The following is a 23,060-nucleotide window of genomic DNA, read 5'->3' on the forward strand; positions in this document are numbered from 1 at the left end:
TCCAGGGGCCGTCGCGGGCACTTGGCCGGGGGCCGGCAGGGGCACTTGGCCGGGGGCCGGCGCGGTGCTGGGCGGGGGACCGGTGCGGTGCTCGGCCGGGGGTGGGAGCACTTGGCCGGGGGGCCGGCATGGTGCTCGGCTGGGGGCCGGGGGCGCGGGCTCTTGGCCGAGGGCCAGTGCCCCAGGGCCCGAGCCGGGCGGGAGACGCCGGGGCCAGAGCCTCTTGGCCTGGGCCGGTCGGCCGCCAGAGGGAGCCGCTCGGCCACGGGGGCCGGACTGAGCTGCGCCGCACCCCGCCCCAGCCTATCTGCTGCCTCCCTGTTTCAGGCTTCCCGCGAACATTTGATTCGCGGGAAGCAGGGGAGGGGGAGGAGCAGGGGGCGGGCTGGGGGCGGGGAAGGGGCGGAGTTGGGGCAGGGCCCCATGGAGTGTCCTCCTTTTTAAAAATTAAAATATGGTAACCCTACTAGTGAGCATGAACTTGTCAAGAACAGATCATTCCAAACCAATCCTAGCTCCTTCTTTGGCTGGGTTATAGGCCTAGTGGAGGTGGGTAAACAGTAGATGTGATCTCTCTTGGTGTTTCTACGGCTTTTGACACAGTCCCATGGGACATTCTCACAAGCGAACGAGGGAAATGTGGTCTAGATGTAATCAGTGAAATGTGAGTGCAGACTTGGTTGAAAGCCCAGACTCCAAGAGCCCTTCTCCATGTCTGGCTGTCCAACGGAGAGGGTGTACCTAGTGGGTCCGGCAGGGATCAGTCCGGGGGCCGGTAGTACTCAATATTTTCCTTCAGGATTTGGAAAATGGAGTGGAGAGCATGCTTCTACACTTTGCAAATGACAGACTCTTGTTTTCACAGCCAGCCGATCGCCCCGTGCCATCACCCTGCCTGCTTCCTGGGCAGGGTAACTCCTCAGCTCACCACCACCCTCTCCAGCCTGCCTTGGGCTTGGAGAGTGAGGAGAAGGGCGAGGGACGACCCTGAACATCCTCCATCCATCGCTCCGTCACCAGAGCAAGTGAGTGGCATTAGGGTTCCTCGGGGGCGTCCCCTGTCTGTCTGGGGAGAGGCAGAAAGAGGGGGAGAGAATCTCTCCCAAAGGAGATTGGATTTGCAAACAGCCCCCAGGACCCCCTCGCTCTAGGACCGGGAAGAGGCTTCCCCAGAGCCGTCTCCAGTGTGTTTGGCAAGGTCCCAGCAATGGGGCTCCCAGCCCTTCGCTTGTGGGAGACTGTTCCCCAGGCTGAGAGTCTGTGAGCTGGGCCAGACCCAGTGAGCTGCTGAGCATGGAAATCAATGGGAACCGAGGGGGCCCTAGCCTTGCTATGCCTAGGGACTTTGAAGTGGGGAATGGTTTCCCAGGAGAAGTCCGGACTCCTGGGTTCAGGGCCGGCTTTAGCAAGTGCGGGGCCCAATTCCTGGGGCGGCACTTCGGATTGCTGGCTGGGGGAGGTGGCCCCGCGGGGCTGCCGCGCTCCGGATGGCACTCTGGCCAGGAATGCAGGGCCATGGGGCTTGCCGCGGTCCAGCCGATGGTCCGGCCGGGGTCGTGGAGCTGCAGGGCTGCTGCGGTCCGGCTGGGGCTGCGGGGCCCCGGGCCTGGCCGGAGCTGCAGCCAGGGTCGCAGGGCCGTGGGGCAGCCATGTTCTGGCCGGAGCTGCAGCCGGGGTCGCGGAGCTGCCATGGTCCGGCCGGAGCTCCAGCCAGGAGAGCGGGACTGCAGGGCTGGGCGCGCTCCGCCGGAGCTCCAGCCAGGGTCACGGGGTCACAGGGCTGCCGCGCTCCAGCCTGGGTCACGGGGCCGCGGGGCTGCCGCGCTCCGGCCGGCGCTCTGGCCAGGGGAGCGGGGCCCCCGAAGACGACTGCCGCCAGGGTGAGTGCGCGGGGCCCTCTTAGGCGCGGGGCCCGATTCTGGGGAATCGGGCGAATCGGCCTAAAGCCGGCCCTGCCTGGGTTCTGTTCCTTCTCTAGCCTGGGCGGGAGGTGGGGGGGTGTGAGTGTGGTCTGGGGTGGCAGGAGGGAGCTGCTTGTCCAAAGTGACCAGTGTCTTTGTGACTGACCCCAGTGCTCGAAAAGGACGAGACTCCCCCGTTCTTGCAGCCCCAGCGATGACGAGGGGGAGCATTGAGTGGGAGCAGAGCATGCAATGAACTCCTGCCAGTGGGGGTAGCTTGCCCTCCCTGTACCCCTGTGGGGGGAGCAGGAGCTGCTCTGGCTGGGGCGGGGATGGGGAGGGACCAAACAGGCTGGTTAGTGAGAGGCTGCCTTGACCCCAGACTCACGCCTGCTCCCCGCTGGGTTCCAGGATGGCCAGGCTCCTGAGGAGGTTCAGGAAGAAGGCTCTGCAGGTGGCCCCAGAGCCTGAGGGAAGCAGCCACCATCTTCCCCAGGAGCGAAGCGGCCCCTCCGTCCCCGCTGGAGGGGAAGAAGCTTCCGGCCGTGCCAGGAGGTGGAAGCGCCCAGCCTTCTGGCGGAGGAAACCCACTCCCGGCACAGGCGCCGAGGTGGGAGCATCACCTCCCAGGCCAAAATGGAGCTGGGCCAGGCTGCGGCTGGGCAGGCAGGACCCAGCCCAGGGGCGGAACCGGGCAGGGTGGCTCTGGGGCTTGTTGTTGTGTGGGCAGCAGCGGCCCCAGGCGCCCAGCCCCAACTTCCAACAGGAGGCATCGCCCTGCCCGGTCAGTGAGGACCGTCCAGCCTCCCCAGGGCAGGAGGTGGAGGATCCCTCTGCCAGCCCCAGCAGCTCGGGCCGCACCACATCGGACAGTAGCAGTGCCTGCGACTCGGACAGCAGACTGGCCGACGGACGCGTCTGCTTTGTTCCAGGTGAGGAGCCAGGCTGGGCTCAGGGAGGGGTGAGGAGGGGGCTGTGAACAGCCAGGGCCCAGGCCCTCGAGCAGTGCTATGGGGGCGGGTCTCCAGCCCAGGTGTCTGGCCTGAGCCATGTGAACCCCATGGACACTAGATGCTGCCACTTTGGTCCTTGGTGCTCCATTGGGCAGGGGTGGGGGGAGGCACCTCCAAGGGAGTCCAGGACAGTGGGGAGGGTCTCTTTCCTATGGGCTCCTGAAGGAGTTGGGGTCTGATGCCATCACTAAGAGGGGGGAGTGTGGGGCCCAATCTGCCCTATGTCCTGGAGGTGGGAAGGGGACACATTGTCCCACCATGCCCCTGTCCTTCCCCCGAGTGGCAGCAGGAGTCACCTTGTCCCCTTCTCTCCCTGGTGCAGCGTCCGCCAGGGACTCCGAGGACGACGAGGAGAAAGAACAACGGGTAGACTTGGTAACAGAGGAGGCTGCTCTCATGAACATCCGAGAGCAGCTCCATGCCCGAGAAAAGGTACAAACGTTCCCCAGCTGTGCTGGAACTGAGATTGTCCTGCTCCTTCCCAGCATCCTGACCCCCTGCAGAAGGTCTTGGCCCTAATGGGGACCCTTCTCCTTCATGATCTGGGACCCCCAAGATGGGGGTGTTTGTCACACACCAGCCGGGGTCTCCTCCCCGCACAGGCACTGTCCCAGTTCCTGACCCTGATTGTGGAGGAGTCGTGGGTGATTTGGACAATAGGCAGGTCCCCACTATCCCCCATTCAGGCCTAAGTCCTGCAGCTGGTGTGGCTGGGGCAGGGAGGTCCCTGGCTAACTGGCTCTCTCTCCCCTAACCCCACTCCTGGTGGGCGCAGGACGAGGCGCAGCAGCTCGAGTTCCTGCACGCCATCTACCCCGCGTGCCTCGCTGCCCAGCAGAGAGGGGAGGACACATTGGAGCCACACTGCTCGAAGGCGGCTGTGGTGGAGAGGATTGTGGTGAGTGAGACACGGCGCCCGGCAGCTGGAGGGTGGACAGAGACATGGGAGGGGCAGGGGTCTCCCCAGGCCGATGGTTGGGGGATGGCTGGTGCTGGAGGGCAGCTGAGGGCAGGGATTGCTGGGGCTGAAGATTGGGGAGAGGAGACGGGAGAATTAGTGGGCAGGAATCGGAGGAGCGGGAGGCAGCTGGGGAGATCCTGCTGTCTGTGTAATCTCCTCCTTGGGGAGTGTCAGTGAGGCCCGAATCTCACACGCTCCTTTGTCTCCTTTGCCTCTCACAGGAGCTCATTGAGGAGCTTCCTCCTAATTCTCCACCCGGCGCCGTCCTGGCCAACTCCCTCATTGCTGTGGCCAACCTCAGGTACCGAGACCCTCCCGCCCGGTTCCCCTAACCCCGGTGCTGCTCAGGCCCGTGTCTGGGAGTCACTGCCCCTCCCACTCCCAGGTCACCTCCCAAGGGGGACTCCTCTGGCACAGGTGGCAGGAAGGGCCACTCCCTCTCCTGGCTGCTCTGTTCTTTTCACTCCAGTCACATTGCAATGGCTTTGGGGAGAGGCTGACTCCCAGGATCAGATACAGGAGGGGCAGCAGGGTCCAGGGAACAGGCGCGATTCCTGCCCTGCCACTGTCGGTCTGGGAAACCTTGGCCTTATCATTCCCTGGCTCGGTGCCTCAGTTTCCATTCTTGCCAGCCTCTGCCTATTTCCCTGCAGTTTCACGTCCGTGTTGGTGCCAGTCCCACCCCCGCACTGCACAGTCTAATACCAGCTCCTCTCTCTTGCCAGCACCATGACACCTGCCCTGGAGCCGGAGCTGGAGACCCACCTCCTCCGAGCCACGCTGCACGCCGTGTTCACCCTGGGCACGCAGACGGACACCAACCAAGTCCAGGTAGATCAGCCAGCTGTTATCCTGCCCGAATCCTTGCTAATTGCCTGCAGTGGGATGTGAATGAGAGAGGCCAGGATATGTGTTTGGGGGTCTCACCAGTGCTTCCCAGAGACTCCTCTTCCCATCCTGTGGCAGGTGTAGCCCCAGTTTCCCTAACTCTGACCTATGGCTCTCCCTTGCTTTGCAGGATCTGCATAGGGTCATACCAGACCTCCTGGACGCCATGCTGGGGAACCTGCTGGAAAAGACCCCAGACACGGACAAGCTCCACTACATCTTGGAGGTGAGCCCGATGAGGGGGTGGGGGCAATTTTACCTTAACTCTTAGATCCATTTTCCAGTCTGTCCTCCTAGCTGGGCCCCCAGTGGCCGTCCTTGGTCAGGGCAGTCAGTGCAATGCAGGGTCAGGCCCTTCCTCCTTGAAGGACAGAGGAAGGAGCTGGGACTTCAAGCCAGAGCTCTGCCTGGTTGTGTCGAGCACTAACCACAGGGCCCCCGGCTGGCTTGGGGAGTGAGAGTCTGAACCCCTCCTGGGAGATCCAGAAGATGGTCCTCAGAGAAGAGCCACAGCCTCATTCCTAGAGAAACAGGAGGGCCCCAGAGAATCAGCCCTTGTCTCTGACGGGCCCCGAGATTCCTGGGGGGATTGTGCTCACACTCAGTCCCTTCACCCAGCCAAGGACTTGAGAGCCAGGGAGGGGGGAGGGGTCTGTCTCCTTCCTGGGGAGCTGTTCAGGAATCAGCAGTTCAGGGAGGATGGGACCAGCCCCGACACCGAGCATTGTCCCAATCTAGAGAGACAATGACAAGCTGTGACCTGCAGGATACAAGCATCGTCCTGGGGGCAAGAGTCCCCTTCTAAAACTCTGCGGTCAATGAATCAGATATTCCACCCCCACCGCATGCAATGTCTCAGCCCCCTTGGGATGGGGGGGGGGCATTAGCACTACACATGCACCCCCTCATCAATCCTGAGCTGCCTCCTTTCCCCACAGCACATTCACTACTGGACCGTGTCCAGGGTGCCACGAGAGAGAGCCAGGGCCATCAGGAGCAGCGCGGCCCTGCTCACGTCCGTCATCTCCCTCCCTGACTTTGACGTAAGTGGCCTCTGAGCCCAGCTTCCTGACTCCAGGCGTAGGGGGGCCGGCTCCAACGGGCTGGAGGATCTGCAGCTGCAGGGGCTGTGGGCTAGGAGTGATCCTCTTGGGGAGGCAGAGTCAGAGCAGAGAATGAGCCTGGCTTGAGTCAAGTTCTTCTTGTCCTGGTTAAGTGGCGACTCTCGCTTGTAAGGGGAGCAGGCTCCAGGTTCTTGCCTTCCTGTCATCCTGGAGCAGCTGGGGAAGCAAATCCTCCTGGAGGGCCCTGCCCACATCTCTGTCCTCCGGGCTCCCTTGCGGGCAGAGATAACTAAGGATTCAGCTCTAGCTCCTATCCTCTAGCATCTCCTGCAGAGGGGTTGAGGGGAAGGAGAGTCCTGGCCCAGGCGGGGACTGGGAGCTGACAGGAAAATGCTGATGGAGTCCCCTCTCCCTCTCCCTTCCATTAGAACTCAGCCGAATTCCCCAGGATGGGGACGTCTGCTAAGAAGAGGTTTCTGGAGTCTTGCTGCCAGAGTCTGCTGTCTCTTCCAGAACTCTATTATTTCCTGCAGAGTAAGTTATGACCTCTTCCCACCTCTCTACTACATCTATTCAGTTAAGTCCTTTTGTCCTAAACCAAATCCTATAAAACTTGCACTTTGGATTTTGGAGCTTTTTGTCATGTTGAAATGTAATTGTAGAACTAATAAGCAATTACTCCTTTATTAGAAAACTTAGCCTATAATTGCATGGGTAATAAATTAAAACACTCTGTTATGTTTCATATGAGCAATAAGAATATTAACAAACCTCTTCCTTTTTGTATTGTTTGGCAAGAAAATTTTTGCCTCTAGACAAACTAGAGCATTTAAAATCGCAGCTGGACCTCTCAACCCAAAGTGATGTCATTAGCCAACTGGAAGAATTGATATCAAAGCTGGAACCTTTAGATTCTGCATGCAGCAGCAGAAGGAGCAGTATTTCATCACATGTAGGTGTATATAAAGTTGATTTTTTTTCCCCCCAATTCAGTTCTTCCTCCTTTTGTTATAAGCTTGTCTATTGCCATCTGTAATCGTGGTTGCTGCAGGGACGATTCTGAAAATGGTTCCCTTTAAGCAATCCAGCCTTTGGCTCCCACCCAGACTGCCAAGTCTATATGGTGAGGATTATTTAAAACCTTATTCACCATATATAAAGTCCTACCAATCCCAAGGGATCAGACACATTACCCACCAGGTCAATGAATATTTCAGATCTTACCCAAATACACGCTTACAGCCAATTCTTATTAACTAATCTAAGATTTATTTAAAAAGAAAAGAGAATTACTGTGGTTAAAAAGCATTATACATACAGATATGAGTATAGTTCTTAGGTCAGTAGAGATAGTGAGGATGCTGATTTGTAAAAGTCCTTCCTGAATCAGTTCAGTAGGTTATAGTCCAACAGGCAGTCGATGTGTAGAGTTTGCTCCAATTCTTCCATGAGAATTTGCAGGGATAATTCAGGGTACACCTGGAGACCTCAGTCTTATGACTTCCCCATCAAAGTTTAAGCAGATCTGAAATAATAAGGGTCAGGCCCGAGCCCTTTATAGCTGAAGCTCAGCAGATAAGTCTTTTGACAGCAAATGATCACAGCAGGTGCCTTCCCGATGAAGAATAGGAACTATATTGTTACATGTAGAAGTTTAGCTTCAAAGCATTTCCTATGTATATGCAGATAAACTAGTTGCATTGATTAGCATATCACATATTACCCATTCAAATGGTTCATAGGTAGTGTACTACAAACTTCAAAGAGAAATAAAGACAATGATATTATTACACCACAAGTCTCATCTAAATATTAATATCTCTTTTTGATCTCTGAATCAATAGAATATAGTAATGAAACATTACAGACAGGAACTGAAGTTTAGCATCTACAAGCTAATTAGATTACATTGTTAAATTTATAATAAGATATAGGTAAACAGACAAATACAATTAATAGCTGCTCCTAATTCTCTAACAGTAGAGGTTTATATTTCAAGAACTCTGGTCTATTTAACATGGCTTTCTTAAATATATACAAGGAATGGTCCTGTTTAGCATTTCAGTACTATTCTAATATGTCCTTAAAGATGGATTTTGTTTCAACCAGCCTGCTGGTTGCTTAACCCTCGCTGGCTCAGTGTCACATAATCCTTCACTCTGCAGATTAGAAAAAAGGTTTATATTATATTTGCCTTTCTTCACTGATAGTGGTGAGATATTTATGGTGACAAGGCTGGGGGGAAGCAATAACTTTTATTGGACCAACTTCTGTAGGTGAAAGGTACAAGCTTTCAAACTACACGGCGCTCTTATTCAGGTCTGAGGAAGGAAATCAGAGTGTCTTAAGGTACGTCTAGACTACTCGCCGTATCGGCGGGTAGCAATCGATTTATCGGGGATCGATATATCGCGTCTCGTTAAGATGCGATATATCGATCCCCGAACGCGCTCCCCGTTGATTCCGGAACTCCACTGGAGCGAGTGGCGGTAGCAGAGTCGACAGGGGAACCACTGCCGTCGATCCCGCGCAGTGTGGACCCCAGGTAAATCGACCCCCCCCCCAGTGTAGACCAGCCCTTAGCTAAATACAATTTAAGACAGATTGTTAAACATAAGGGTTAACTCATGTTGTAGGAGACCACTTGAAAAGAGGTGGGCAATTGAGAGTTAGACTGTTATGCATAAAGGATTTGAAGTGGGCAATTAAGGATAGCAGGCAGCGGTGGGAGTGTATTACAAATTGTTGTAATGAACCATAAAACCAGTGTTCCTCTTGAGTCCATGGGTTTTGTTGTCCACCAGTTACAAATTTAAGTTCCCAGTTGACACCTACCACCCCACATTGGAACCCATAGTGGGTATCATCATACAGTTAAAACCCATATTTGATGCGGACCATATCCTGAAGTAAACCTTTCTTGAGCACCCTATCGTTGTCCTCAAACAGTCCCCCCAGCCTTGCCAAGCTCTTCATCAGAAGCAAGCCCCCCACTGTAACCAACTTAAAGCAGCACCAAACCTTGCCAGAATAACAGATGCAAAACCTGCAGACATATTTCCCTTGTTGCAATGATAGGTACCTCACACGACAAACACACCTTTTGAGATTCATGGGTCCTACACATGCTTATCGCAACTCATTCAGTACATCAAATGCCTCAAAACAACTTTGTGGGTGAAACCAGTCAATCATTACATTCTTGAATGAACTCTCTCAAAAAAATGATAAAAGATAAAACCACGTATTGCAAACTTTTCTCACAAAGTGATCGCTCCATATCTGTTCTTTCAATACTCGCCCTCAAATACCACAATACTTCAAAAGATGAGCCTGGGAACTTAAATTAATAACTCAGCTAGACACCGAAAAACATGGATTCAACAGGGACACTAGTTTTACGGTCCATTACAACAATTTGTAATCCCTCCTCTCTTCTCCCCCCCCACTGCCTGCTACCCTTAATTGTCCACTTCAAATCCCTTATGCATAACAATCTAACCCTCTGTTGCCCATTTCCTTTGAAGTGGCTACCTACAACATGCATTATCCCTTATGCTTAACAATCTGTCCCAACTTGTATTTAGCTCACGCACTCTGATTTCCTTCCCCAGATCTGAATAGGAGCTCTCCATAGCCCAAAAACTTGTACTTTCCACCAGCAGAAGCTGGTCCAATAAAAGGTATTACCTCACCCACCTTGTCTCTTTGGCCTGGTCCCCACTAAGCCCCCACTTCGGACTAAGGTACGCAAATTCAGCTACGTTAATAACGTAGCTGAATTCGAAGTACCTTAGTCCGAACTTACCGCGGGTCCAGACGTGGCAGGGAGGCTCCCCCGTCGATGCCGCGTACTCCTCTCGCCGAGCTGGAGTACCGGCGTTGATGGCGAGCACTTCCGGGATCGATTTATCGCGTCTTAGCCAGACGCGATAAATCGATCCCAGAACATCGATTGCCTGCCGCCGGACCGTCCGGTAAGTGAAGACGTACCCTTTCATATCCTGGGACCAACGTGGCTACAATCACACTGCAAGATACTTAGGGTGTCTATTACTAACTAGACTAATTGGGGTAGGAACCTAAAAATGTTAATTATGCAGTTTTCTAGATTTGTAAGGGCATGATTCGATAGATTTCATGTTCATCTAGGGCTACTTAATTCTATTCTCTGATCCACCATGATTCCTGCATGACAATATTTCTTTTCTAAAGCTATATTTTAGAGTGCTGTAACATTCCTCAGAAAATGCTGGTTTGTGTGGAAATGTGACCTCATTTGGGCATAAGACTTTTACTCAGTTTTAAAAATTGGTTTTAATCTTACTTACAAAAGTGCTGTCTTACTCATGTGGTTGGTTAGGTGTTGACCCTAACTTTTAGTATCTTGTGAAAAGGAAAAACTTGCTTCATACTTAGCACTTACATAGCTATTTTCATCTTCAAAGCACTTTAGACAACTAATTATTCTCACAACATCCTGTGAGGTTATCCATGTTGTAGAGATGTAGAAATGCCCAGCTTGAGCTGAACCATGACCAGGGAGAAACATGTGTCTTGGAGCAAACTTTTGTGGAGGATCTATAATTGCACTTACAATTGTGTTAGCTAACTAGTTATTTAAGAATCCATTAACTGCAGTTATACCATGACCAAAACTCCCGTTATAGGCAAGTGCAGAGAGGAAGTGACTTGTCCAAGATACAATGTGGCTTTGTCAGAGATTATATTAAAACCGAGGAGTTCTTAGTTCCTCATCTTGTGCTCAGCCCACCAGACTTGCAGGTTTTTTTGTAGTTACTCTTCCTATAAAAGTTTCATTTTAACTCTTACTTTGAATATTTATAAAGAAATTGAACTATGTGGCATATGTGTTTATTTTCAAGGTTTCAGATTAAAAGCTCTGGTGGTGCACTGAATTCTCAGTGTGGGTTAATAAGGATATTTTTGTGGCTCATGTGACTTTATTATTTGCCCTACAGGAAAGTTTCAGTGTCTTAGACTCTGGAATTTATCGTGTTATTAGTCGAAGAGGCAGTCAGTCAGATGAAGACTCTTGTTCCTTAAACAGCCAAACATTGTCAGAAGATGAGAGACTTAAAGAGTTTACTGCACACCAGGAAGAAGAGCAGGTGGAGCTTGGTAATGGCTTGCAATGAAAATATGTTTTTCAGTTGCCTTCTTTGTGTTCAACAAGTAGCTGGTGATATGGTGTCTAGGTTTAAAACAACAATAAAACCCTTCATAGCTGTAAATTCCATTTGTCTTCCACCATTTAGATATCCCTGATTAAACCCTATAAGCTGTTCGGTGAATCACATGTGCCACATCTTGCTAGTAGTAAACCTAAAGTCACCACTTCCGTGGCCTCTTGTAGTAAAACCTTGTACTGAAAACTTTAGGGGTGAGATCCCGACTCGATTGAACTAAATGGTAGAACTCCCATTTATTTCAGTAGAGCCAGGATTTCACTCAAGATTTCCTTTTTCCATAGGTAACTCAGCTAGGTTATTCTTAGCATTAAGGCAAACTACCCTGCATCAATATTAATCCAGACTCTGCTAGCCTGATTTCCGCTTTTGTTGTCCTATCCTAACTCTAGTTGAGCCAGGCCTTATATTGGTGCCAGGGAGCTGCTACGTGTGGGTCAAGAGCTTTTAACTTTCTTGCAGGGTTTCTCTTCTGGGTTTTTTTTTTTGGAAGGGATTCCCTCCTGTACATTTACACATTAGTGTATGAGGGGTGCAACCTTTTGAGAAACCCTGTTATTCCACCCAACCAGCTTTGTTCTTTTCTTCCCCCAACAAATATCCATCCAAAAGTTAGAGGCTTCTCTGGCTTTTCAAGGGGTAGCGTGATCTCTCCTTTCTGAAAAAACACACCTTTGTTAGTAGCTCCTTTCTATGCTGCTGCCTGTCTGTGTTGATAGAGGAAGCTGTTTAAAGCTGGGGAGGGGATGGAATGGCCTGCAGAGAGGGAGATGCTCTTGGTCTTCTGCTGGGAATGTACTCCAATGCTATAGGGAAAGTGTTGGGTTTTTTTTTTTTTTTATAGTGAGCTGTCTCTTCAGATGCACCAGAAGAGCTGGATGAGGCAGACCTGAAGGCCCATTCCTATTAAATATTAAACTCCTTCAACCTCACCCACCCAATTTAGAGCTGCTAGCTATGAGAAGTTGTGGAGTCTCTTTTCTCCTGACCCCTGGGTTGCTGATGACCTAAAATTAAGTGGGGCCAGAGAGCAAAACTCCCTTCTCATCAGGGAATCAACCTGCTATCCCCTGCAGAGTGGGAGTGTCCTGTAGGAAGGGATGGCGCCCATTGTGATCTCCCTGATCTTGCAAGAGGGAAGGTGAAGAATGCAGCTGTATTGTTAGACTCATTCTTTTCTAAAATCAAGGTAGATTATACTGAAGTGTATGAAAATATGTCAGAGGGTTTCTTTGGCTTCTCTTTTTACTGAATCTGTTGGTATCAGGAACTAAAATTTCATAGTGCAACAATTTTTTTGCCAAGGTGTTGGTGGACTTTCTCATCATGTGTGTCAAGAACGAGTGGAAAAAAATAAAGGTTTAAGAGCTAATGCCATCTTTAGGTAGTTTTGTACTATTAATAAATGCATGTTTTGTGTCAATGAACTTTACACTTGTCATTTGTGATATTTGTTCACCCATCTTTACTTTTTGGTTATGCCATCTTAATGTATTTTAGAAAGTAAAACTTTCAAGTGAAGAGACTTGGCTTTACACATTTGGAGTTAGTTTTCCTATTGCTGCTCAGTTAGTGATTTCAAGTGGCTGGTTATTTCAAACTATAAAAGTCCTAGATGCTTCTCTATCTCAGTGTATGTGAGCTTCATTTGGTGCTTTAGGTCAGTGGTTTGCAAACTGTGGGTTGCGACCCAGTACTGGGTCGCAGAGTGTAAGGCACTGGGTCACGGCGGCTCTGGTCAGCACCGCTGACTGGGCTGTTAAAAGTCCTGTTGGCGGTGTTGTCTGGCTAAGGCAGACTAGTCCCTACCTGTTCCAACACCGTGCTGTGCCCGAGAAGCGGCCAGCAGCAGCCAATGGGAGCTGTGAGGGAGTGGTGCCTGTGGGTGAGAGCCATGCGGAGCCGGACCTGCAGCTGGCCTCTTTCGGGTCCATGGTGCCAGGACAGGCAGAAAGCCTGCCTTAGTACTCCCGCTGTGCTGCTGACCGGGAGCCGCCCATGGTAAGCCTGCGCCCCAAGCCTATGCCCCAATCCCCTGCCCCAGCCCTGAGTGCCCCCCCAAACCCGGAGCCCCTTCCTGCGCCCAAACCCCTCATCCCTGGCCCCACCCCAGAGCCTACACCCCCAGCCCAGAGCCCTGACCCCCATCCCGCGCCCCAACCTACTGCCCCAGCCCTGAGCCCCCTCCTGTACCCCAAACCCCTCATTCCCATCCCCACCCTGCAGCTCTCACTCCCACACCCCAAACCCCTCATCCCCAGCTCTGTTGAGTCATGGGCATCAACAATTTTTTTCAACTGGGTCACCAGAAAAAAAATTTGAAAACCACTGCTTTAGATAATTTCCTGAGAAACGGATCTTAATGAATGCTGTCTTCTATTCTACATTGGAATTGGTTGCTCTGTTCCCATTACCGTAAGTGGCCATTAGTCTTTAAATTGCTACTTTTCTACCTAGTGAACAAAAAGTTTGGTTTGCAAGCAGCGTAACACCACTTGCTGACCTTTCGGTACTATCTAGAGGCCCATTTCCATAAGGATGCTTTGAATGCTGGCAGTAGAACTGATAGTTCAGCTCCATTTTGAGAAAAAGAAACTTTTTGTTTTGAGGTACTAGTAAAAGCATTATCACCATTACTTAAAATAATCCTTTTCCTTAATCACACTTTTTTTTTTAAAAATGCGATCGAGTTCACTTTGTACGTCTTTTTCTTGTACTAGGATATGATTTAAAAACAAAAAACGCCCCAATGCACCTGACCTCTGAAATAAGAGCAAGCTAGCCTGGAGTCAGTAGTGTTGTAGGTGACTACATAAATGATCTAAAAATAAGATGGCTGCCACAAGGCTGACCATAGGTACCATCTGTGCTTCTAACTGTAACTAGGTTTCAGTTTGACCTCATCAGCCTTTGCCTCTTTTAAAGGGTAGAGAGCAAGCACAAATGGACCAAATCACTCCATAGTTATTGGTATGCAAAATACCGTATATACTTGTTCATAAGCCGAATTTTTTTAGTAAAAAAGGGAAGCACCAGAGAAGGGGGTTGGCTTATGAACGGGTATAGAGAGGGACAGGTGGGACACAGCCCCTCCCCCAAACAGAGGGAGCAAGGAGAGGCAGCACAACCAACAGAGCCAGAAGGGAAGAGGCGGGGCCAGAGTTACTACCCTGACTCCCAGCTTCCTCCACCCCCCCCCAAAACATTTCCCCACCAGTTGCCGTCCTGGCCTGTCAGGGTAAGCAGCTGGTACGCCGGGACACTTTGTTTACTTAGGTTTACCTCTGTGCCTGCGGATGCTCGGCCCACCGGTGGCCTATCCTGATGGCCCGGGAGCCAAAGTTTGCAGACCCCTGAATTATAGGGTCGGCTTATGAATGGGTCATAAAAATTTTCCATTTTTACTTAGCCGTATTGGGGGGGTCGTCTTATAAACAAACTGGCTTATGATCGAGTATATACAGTAGTAGTAAAGGACATGGTGGAGGCTCTTTTGGTTACTCATTGGTTACTCATATCGGGCTGATATGAAGAGCCACAGTGTTTGGGTTAAGTTACACATGGATATCTCCTTAAATGCAATGGTGATGGACATCTTAGTAATGCCTAGTCTGGTAAGACCAGTATAATCCAATGTAATTTAACTTTCATGAAATATCACTACATAGTTTAATATAACATATTTGTTAATTTTTTTTTTGAGCCATCTTGGTTACCTGCTGAATATAGCATTGAGCTGTTGCCTCAGAATAGGCCAGAAATCCATGTACAGAAGATAGTCATCCATCGAGAGTTCTCCTCTTATTGCCACTGATTTGTCAGTTGCCGCTTTATTAAATAAAGCTTCAACAGATTAATAAAACAAATACCTACTAGGTCTAAGGCCAGTAATGCTAAGATTGCCCTTGAATCCCAAGGACTGTGTGTGTATATTGCTAGTCCCTATTCTGTCTCCAGTCTCCCATTCTCTTAAAATCCATGAAAGAACCTGCAAGTAAAAAAAAAAAAAAAAACACAATTTAGGTCACAAGAGTAAAATTTTCCTATTAAAGGAAAGTGTGGGTCATAACTGGATTATATGTTTCATTGTCAAATCATTGCTTCATAATTTTATTATTTCAATTCCGTTTGTTAGACAACGCATCTCATGCTTCTATGGTGGTTGAGACTGATCGGAATGAGACTTTTCTCCCATTCAGTATTCCATTGTCATTTCGTTCACCATCTCCTCTGGTCTCCCTCCAAGCTGTCAAGGAAAGGTAAAAATCATAGGATATTTGTTCATCCATTACATTCCTTTTTTTCTGAATTCATATGTTGATTCATACTTTGCTAAAAGATAAAATCAAATTTGATAGGAAAGTTAGAGTTTAATCCTGACTCCATTGAAGACAATAAGAGTCTTGCCATTGACTTCAATTGAGCCAGGATTTCACTCTTGAGTTTTAAATGGAGGTTAACAACACATACCATAGTCTTGTGGCTAGTGTTTCCTACTTTGAGTGAGTCTATTGAATGTGGCTATGGGATTTAGCATTTTGGTACTTAGATTGTTGAAGACTTTAAGGACCTGCTGTGTATTTTAATGATGGTATGTATTGTCAAGATATGTACCCCAAATCAATTAAATTGTCCTTTTCTTCCTTCAGTAAATCTTATGCATTCCTCACAGGTATCTGGAATCAACTGTGGTTTATACATACTGTATGTGAACAAACCAAGTCTTACGTTTAAAAATCAAATGTCCGCCTTTAAAAAACAAAACAAGCAAGCCACTAAAATAAGGAGGGGAAATAGCTTGCATAAAACTGGTTATTTCAAAGCTCTGAATATAATGCATCTTATTTAAAACCAGAAGTGCTGGCCCATGGTGTTTGTAGCATTATCCTGAAATGTTGGGTTAGCCCTTTCATTCAGTTTGCTAAGTGTATTTCTCCTAGGCCCTTCAATAATAAAATATTGTTTTAATCAAATTACTTGATGCCTGTTAATCTATTGAAAGCTTCATCCATAAGCTTTATGTGGCTATCCACACCTTCATTTTGACCTTTCCAAATATCAAGCTATATCCTTTTAAAAAAGTTTATTACCAGAGAACATTAATTTTTACACAGGCAGAAAATTAAATCCATAAATATTCATATGCTACATTCTAGTTACTCCAGTTTAAAGGCTTGGGTCAAGTATCAAATTTTATTTTGTGGTCTATAATCTTTTATAAAAATTTCCCTTCAACACTCACTGTATTTTAAGATCAGTAATCTCATGGGTTTAAACCCATTCCCTCTTCTTAAATTTGAAGAGCAGCTCTTTTTGTTATACTGTGTCACCACTAGGAGGAGCTCTTTGAGTGGTGAATGTTAACTGCTTAACCAGAGAATCCAGAAGTTCTACTTCGAGTGATTGCATATGTCCATTCCACTGTAGGGGTGTGTGTGTGTGTGTGTGTGTGTGCGCGCCTTGCACAATTGTTGGAGAACCTTTTCCCTGAGTAGTACCCATCAGGGAGGCTCAAGCACTCTCTGCCATCACTCGCCACTGCTTGCAGGTATAAAAGGACGGTGGCGGCTGTTGGAGCACTTCTAGTCTTGCTATTACATGTTGATTTCGCTCGCTCTTTGTATATAGTCTGTTGTTTAGTTGGTAGTTAGTTATAGTTCATGTTATAGTTATAGTTAGTGTTAGTTCTTTATGGACCAAATTTGATTCTCAGTAGCAGGCAGTGTACTGGAGCCATGCCTTGTTCTCTGGGGTTCAAGTTGTGCCGATCGTATGCTTGTGCTTTGCCGGTCAGTGGCCGACAGCCCCACTGCCTAAAATGTTTGGGGGAGTCCCACATCAGTGACAAGTATCACATTTGTAGAGAGTTTAAGCCTCACTCTAAAAAAAAGAGAGCAGCAAGACTTAAACATCTCTTTATGGAGGTGGCACTTTGTCTTCCTTTGGAGCCATTGGGTTCAGAGCGTATGCCAAGCCCGGCACCATCAGTACAGAGTGCACCTCCTGAGACGTCTTCAGCACCATGTACTGTGTTTCTGGTATCAAGGAAGAGAGACACATCTTCCAGGGACTCAGTACCTCGTTCAGCAAGGCCAGCTAGAGGCAAGGACTCTGTGAGGGACTCAAAGGGGAAGCATTTTCTAGAGCATTCCTCTGCCACAAAGGCGGAGTTTGTCAACTCCAGAACCTATGCCAAGTCTGCTGAGACTAACCCCTGAATTTCTTGTACAAACACAGCAGACTGAAGACCAATTCTGGTATTGATGATGTCAGAGGTACGCTGCCACAGAGACTTGCTTAACCTTTTGGTACTGGCATCCCCAGCAGAGCAAGTGTGGTTTTAGCAATGGTAGTTCCTACAACAGGTCAGCAAGAGCATGCAGTACTGATGCCGCTTCCAATACCTAAGGGGCCAGTATATTCCAGAGGCAAGCCACTGTCACTATCCTGAGTATCACCACCTCTGGGTTCAGCTTACCTATCTCCTGTCTACATGGGTTCTACTCTGCTGTTATTGCAGGACTCTGTCATCTTGGTCATATTTGGAAGTGGGGTCTTCTGTGTCCCAAACCAGATGGGAGGGTTATTCTCCATCAGAACTTTGTGGTTTATGGATGTTCCAGCCTGAGAAATCATGTCTGAATCCAATGGGAAAGGCAGAGGAGATCCTACTAGCGTTGCTAGGGAGACCAAGAACCAATTTTGCTGAGGCCATGCTGGTGCAGTTAGTATGAGGTAAGCACAATCCTGCGTGGCCTTGAACAGGACATTGGATAGTAATGGTGTTAGAGGAAATGCATACAGGAGGGAGTTCGTCTGTGAGCACGAAACTCTGTCAAAGAACCTGGGCTGTGACCCTCAGGAGCAGAACTGATGGAACTTTCTATTGGTCTTTGTTGCAAACAGGTCCTCTTGGGGAGTTCTCCACAACTGGACAATGGACCTGGCCACGTCCAAACAGTGACCATTGGTGGTGAGCAGAGGAGGACCTGGCAATGTGTTCTGCTCACCTGGGAAGCAAGCAGCTTTGGGGTGAATGGAGTTGGTTATCCAGAACTCCCAAAGCAGAATTACCTGCTGGCACAGCTAGAAGGAACTGTCTGTTCACATAGGACATAGTTGCTGTGTTGTCCGTTAACTCTAGCAGACTTTTCCCCCCACAGTATGTGGACGGAAGGTCAAACAGACTAGATTGGTAGCATGTAGCTCCCTGATGTTTATACGAATTGCGAGGGCCACAACCCTTGAGTTTGCAGGGTTTTGATGTGTCCCACCCAGGGATGAGGCATCCGTGACCAGCTTGAGCATTCGTTGCAGAGAAACGAAGTGAACTGCTGCACAAACATGCCAAAGGTCTGTCCATCAGTCCAGAGAGGATAAAGTTACCTGTGGAACATTAATCACTCTGTCTAAACTACGTCAGCAGGGGACATACACTGATGCTAGCCATCCCTGAAGCCTTCTGAGGGCTGAAGTGTAGTCTAGCGTGCTGTACTATGCAGGTACATGCCTCCATGTGTCCCAGAAGCTTCAGCCAAGTGTGTGCTATGGTAACTGGATGTGCTCTTAGATCCAAGACTATGTCTTTGAGCATTTGGAGACTTGACAGGGGCAGAAACATTCTGACTTTTGTAGCATCGAGGCGTTCTCCGATAAACTCTATTCTTTGCACAGGTTTTAGAACTGATTTGTCCATACTGAAGAATAGCCTTAGTGTTTTGAAGGTGGACTGAATGATGGTCATGCTATGCAGTGATTGAGACTTGAACAGGTCTCTCACCAGTCTGTCGCCCCGGTGGAGGAATCTGCAGATACAGTTACCTGCACCCTGCACTTTGTGATAATGCAACAGGCTGATGATAAGCTGAATAGAAGCAATGAATTGGTAATGAGTTCCATTGACTACAAACCTGAGAAACTTCTGGTGGTCTGGATGGGTTGTGATATGGAAGTAAGTGACCTTTAAGTCGGACGCAGTATACCAGTTGCCCTGTTCCAGGGAAGGACTAATGGAAGCTAGGGTAACTGTAAGGAATTTTATTTTCTTCGGGTACATGTTTAACTCTGTTAGATCGAAAATAGGTCTAAGACTGCCTTTTTGCTTTGGCACAAAGGAAACAGCACAAATAAAAACCCTTCCCCCTGAGAAACAGAGGAACTTTCTCTCAGGCTCCTGCTAGGAGAGATTGGACCTCCTGCTAAAGAATGGTCTTGCCAGAGTGGTCCCTGAAGAGTGACAGGGAAGTGGGATTTGAAGGGGGAGATGTAAACAAACTGAAGGGAATATTGCCGCCAACCTACAGGCCTTCCACGTGGCAGCAGGGATGTCTCTTGGTTAGCACTATTGGAAATAGCTTGCTCAACAGATATTCAGGAAGTCCTTCTGAGTAGTGGAAATCCTTCAACTAGGTGTACTTATCTGGCTACATGGAAATATTTTTCTATTTTTTCTCAACAGAAACGGTGTCTCTCTAGTGCAGACTTCCATTAAACATATTTTGGATTACCTGTTGCACCTCAAACATCAAGATAGTTCAATTAAAGTCCATTTGGCAGCTATTTCAGCGTTCCACCCTCTACTGGGTAATAAATCACTCTTTTCCAACCCCGTAACTATCATATTTCTAAAAGGATTGGATGAATTATACCAGGGGTTCTCAAACTGGGGGTCGTGACCCCTCAGGGGTCACGAGGTTATTACGTGGGGGGTCACGAGCTGTCAGCCTCACCCCAGACCCCGCTTTGCCCCCAGCATTTTAATTTATAAGGGGGGGGTCGCACTCAGAGGCTTGCTATGTGGAAGGGGTCACCAGTACAAAAGTTTGAGAACCACTGAATTATACCTTCAGGTACAAGAACCTGTTCCCACAGGGGATCTCAACCTGGTGCTAAAAAAATTAATGGGACCTCCCTTTGAACCTCTTGTGAATTGCTCCCTGCTCCATCTCTCTATGAAAGTGGCATTTCTGGTTGCGTTAACCTCAGCAAGGAGAGTGGGTAAATTGAGAGCCGTGGTTTCCGAGCCTCCTTATACAGTTTTCCATAAGGATAAAGTGTACCTCCTCTCTCATCCAAAATTCTTAACAAAGGTGGTTTCCAATTTCCACATTAACCAGGCAGTTTATTTGCCAACTTTTCCCCAAAAGCCTACATGTATAGATGAGCAAAAACGTCATTTGTTGGATGTGAGGAGAGCGTTAGCCTTCTAATTGGGCCGTCCCAGACCCTTTAGATCCTCAGCACAGTTTTGTTGTGATTTGCGGCCAGGGTGAAAGATCAACCGGTTTCCACTTAAGAAATCTAGGAAGAAATCCTCTCTTGCACTTGTTTGTGCTACCAGTTAGCTTATGTCACACCACCTCTTACCTGGAGTATTGGTTCATTCAACTAGAGCACAAACAGCTTTCCTCACGCATGTACCCGGTTGAGACATTTGCAAAGCAGCCACCTGGTCATCAGTTCATACATTTGCTGCTCATTATGCCATTTCCCGTCAATCCAGGAACGATGCCAGTTTTGGATGGCTTGTTCCACCATAGCTGTTCAGGTAGACTCTGAACTGTCTCCACATTAATCTGCTTGTGAGTCACCTGTAGTGGATGGACCTGTGCAAAATACTTTGAAGAACGACAGTTACGTAAAGGTAAGTAACTGTTTTTTCTTTCCGACATGGCTAAGCCTGTTCTGACCTGGAGCACAAGAACTTGAAGTTGCTTTTGAATCCTGGTTTTCTAAAGAACTCTTGCGTGTTATGGACCAATATATTTGAGTTTTGGAATGTAGGTAGGCCTTCCTTTGGAATGAGACATTCTAAGGGTTAGGAATGGATAATTGAAACAGAGGACCACTTAGAATGCTTTCTAATTTCTTCATAACTGTACATTTCCTGAATAATTTTCTTGTCACTGTGAAGGTCATTATAGACCAAATTAAAAGATAATTAACAAAATTCTTGTGCGTGTGCTTATTTAGAGGCTTTATCATGGAAAAATTAGCCTCTCTCATTGCAAATAAAAATCTCAGCATTTGCATAATTGTAAAATCCCCTCTATCAGGCAGCACAAAACCAAACTTCCAGTGTTTTATTTTGTGATCTCCATTGGGGCCTGAAAATCTTAGGAGTAAAGAACTTGACTAAAGCATATAAGTTCTGAGATGTTTCTTACTGAGTGCAACATGCATTTTTTCATGTTGAGTTCTGACTGACTGATATACTTGGTGGTTCCCAGTGTGCTCATCCTCTCTTCCTGCCTCCTTTAGATGATAAAGATTTCTGAAGTGAGAGGCTGGCTAGAAAGACCGAGATTTATTGTGTTGACTATGAGCTCTTCTCCTACTGCCATCTCAGTTGTTTGAACTTTTGACTCCTAGTGTTTCCAGCTTTGTACGCAAAACTACTGAAAAGATTGGCACCCTTCATATGAGTCCTGATGTCAGAGTGAGGCAGGAAATGAAAGATGATGATGAGTCTCATGAAGTGACTGCTAGTATAGCCGCATACTCCCAGGAAGAAGATGAAAACGAGTAAGTTCAAGCTCACGTGGTTTTACTAGTTGAATGTGCCAGCTGCCCAAAGGACTGGGAACTCATGTCTTCCACAATGATCCCATTCATTTCAACAGAATAGAGATTTTTTTTCCATCTGGCTGTATAGAGAGGCTCCATGAATTCATCTGGTCTCACCCTCCCCACCCCCTGCCTCCTTTCTCAATTTTTTACCTCAAAGCTTGTTCAGATGTCAAACTCTTCTAGAAAATGGATGTTAAGAGTTTACATTTGTGGTGCTGGAGTGGTTGAGGAAGGGGAAACTAATATAGTTCCCTACTTGCCCTTCTGGGTACCTAACCAGACGTGTTGATGCATGTGAATTTTAAAGCCTACATCCTATTTTTAATGAAAAGAGGAACAAGCAGCTTTATCACCCTCAACACTGGGTTGTTTAAAGGAATATGAAAACACTGTAGTGGCTTAGTCGTATGAATAAAGAACGAGCGCTAAATTGTTATCAGGAGTTAAATTGGCAAATCCATTGAAATATTTTAGGCAATTAATTTGTATTAGCTTAATGTTAGTTTTGTTTCTTGACATCTGAGAACCCTCATAGGTAATGTTTGACAAGATGAAAAAAGTTATTTTTCTTCTGCTCCTCATGTCCAGCAGCTCCATAATTACTGTAGTCTCATTTGTCTGTTTCTCATGAAAAGTAACAGAACTGCATTTCTCATAACAGAATTAATGCTATTTCTCCCTCTGTTTTAAAAAGATAGCATAATTTTTTCTTTATATTTCTTTCTAGTTTGGAACTACAGAGCCAGCCTCAAGAAGAGGACCGGCTAAGAGATCTCAAGATAGCAACGACAGAAGCTATGTAAGTAGAGAGCATAGAGCTATATTTTACTCTGGCAGAAAGCTTTTATTGTAAATATCTGCAGTAAATGATGCTGTGAAGGTATATCCACACATGGTGTACGGCTGTCTCGGGGTGGTCAAACTTTTTGGCCTAAGGGCCACATCTGGGTGGGGAAATCGTATGCAGGGCTGTGAATGTTGGGCTGGGGCAGAGGGTTGAGGTACGTGGGGTAGTGTGGGGTGAGGAAGGGGGTGCAGTGTGCAAGAAGGGGCTCAGGGCAAGGGGTTGGGATGCAGGAGGGGTGTGAGGTGCAGGAGGGGGCTCAGAGCAGGGGGTTGGGGTGCGGGGTGCAGGAGGGGTTCAGGGTGCGGGTTCTGGCCTGGTGCCACTTACCTCAAGCGGCTCTGGGGTGACAGCGGCGCGCAGCGGGGCTAAGGCTGGCTCCCTGCCTGCTCTGGCCTTGTGCCGCTCCTGGAAGTGGCCAGCATGTCCGGCAATGGCTCCCGGGGGTGGAGTGGGGCAGGTGGCTCCGCTGCGTGCTGCCCTCGCCTGCGGGTATCACCCCCGAAGCTCCCATTGTCCGCGATTCCCTGTTCACAGCCAATGGGACCTGCAGGGGGGTGGTGCCTGCAGGTGAGGGCAGCACATGGATCCCTCTGCCCCGCCTTCCCCA

General features: G+C 48.4%; 1 protein-coding gene across 1 annotated transcript in view; it reads left to right on the top strand.

The window, feature by feature from the left end:
• Positions 1 to 6,217: 6,217 nt before the first annotated feature.
• LOC135983252 (BLOC-2 complex member HPS5-like) overlaps positions 6,218 to 23,060 on the top strand; it is a 28,824-nt gene continuing 11,981 nt past the window's right edge. Inside the window, exons 1-6 of the mRNA XM_065594057.1 lie at positions 6,218 to 6,361; positions 6,621 to 6,779; positions 10,810 to 10,969; positions 15,173 to 15,296; positions 21,409 to 21,561; positions 22,334 to 22,405. Coding sequence (XP_065450129.1) covers positions 6,218 to 6,361; positions 6,621 to 6,779; positions 10,810 to 10,969; positions 15,173 to 15,296; positions 21,409 to 21,561; positions 22,334 to 22,405 — 812 coding nt within the window. The remainder of the gene's footprint in view (positions 6,362 to 6,620; positions 6,780 to 10,809; positions 10,970 to 15,172; positions 15,297 to 21,408; positions 21,562 to 22,333; positions 22,406 to 23,060) is intronic.

Source organism: Chrysemys picta, chromosome 4 (assembly GCF_011386835.1).
Source record: "Chrysemys picta bellii isolate R12L10 chromosome 4, ASM1138683v2, whole genome shotgun sequence".
Classification (NCBI taxonomy): domain Eukaryota; kingdom Metazoa; phylum Chordata; order Testudines; family Emydidae; genus Chrysemys; species Chrysemys picta.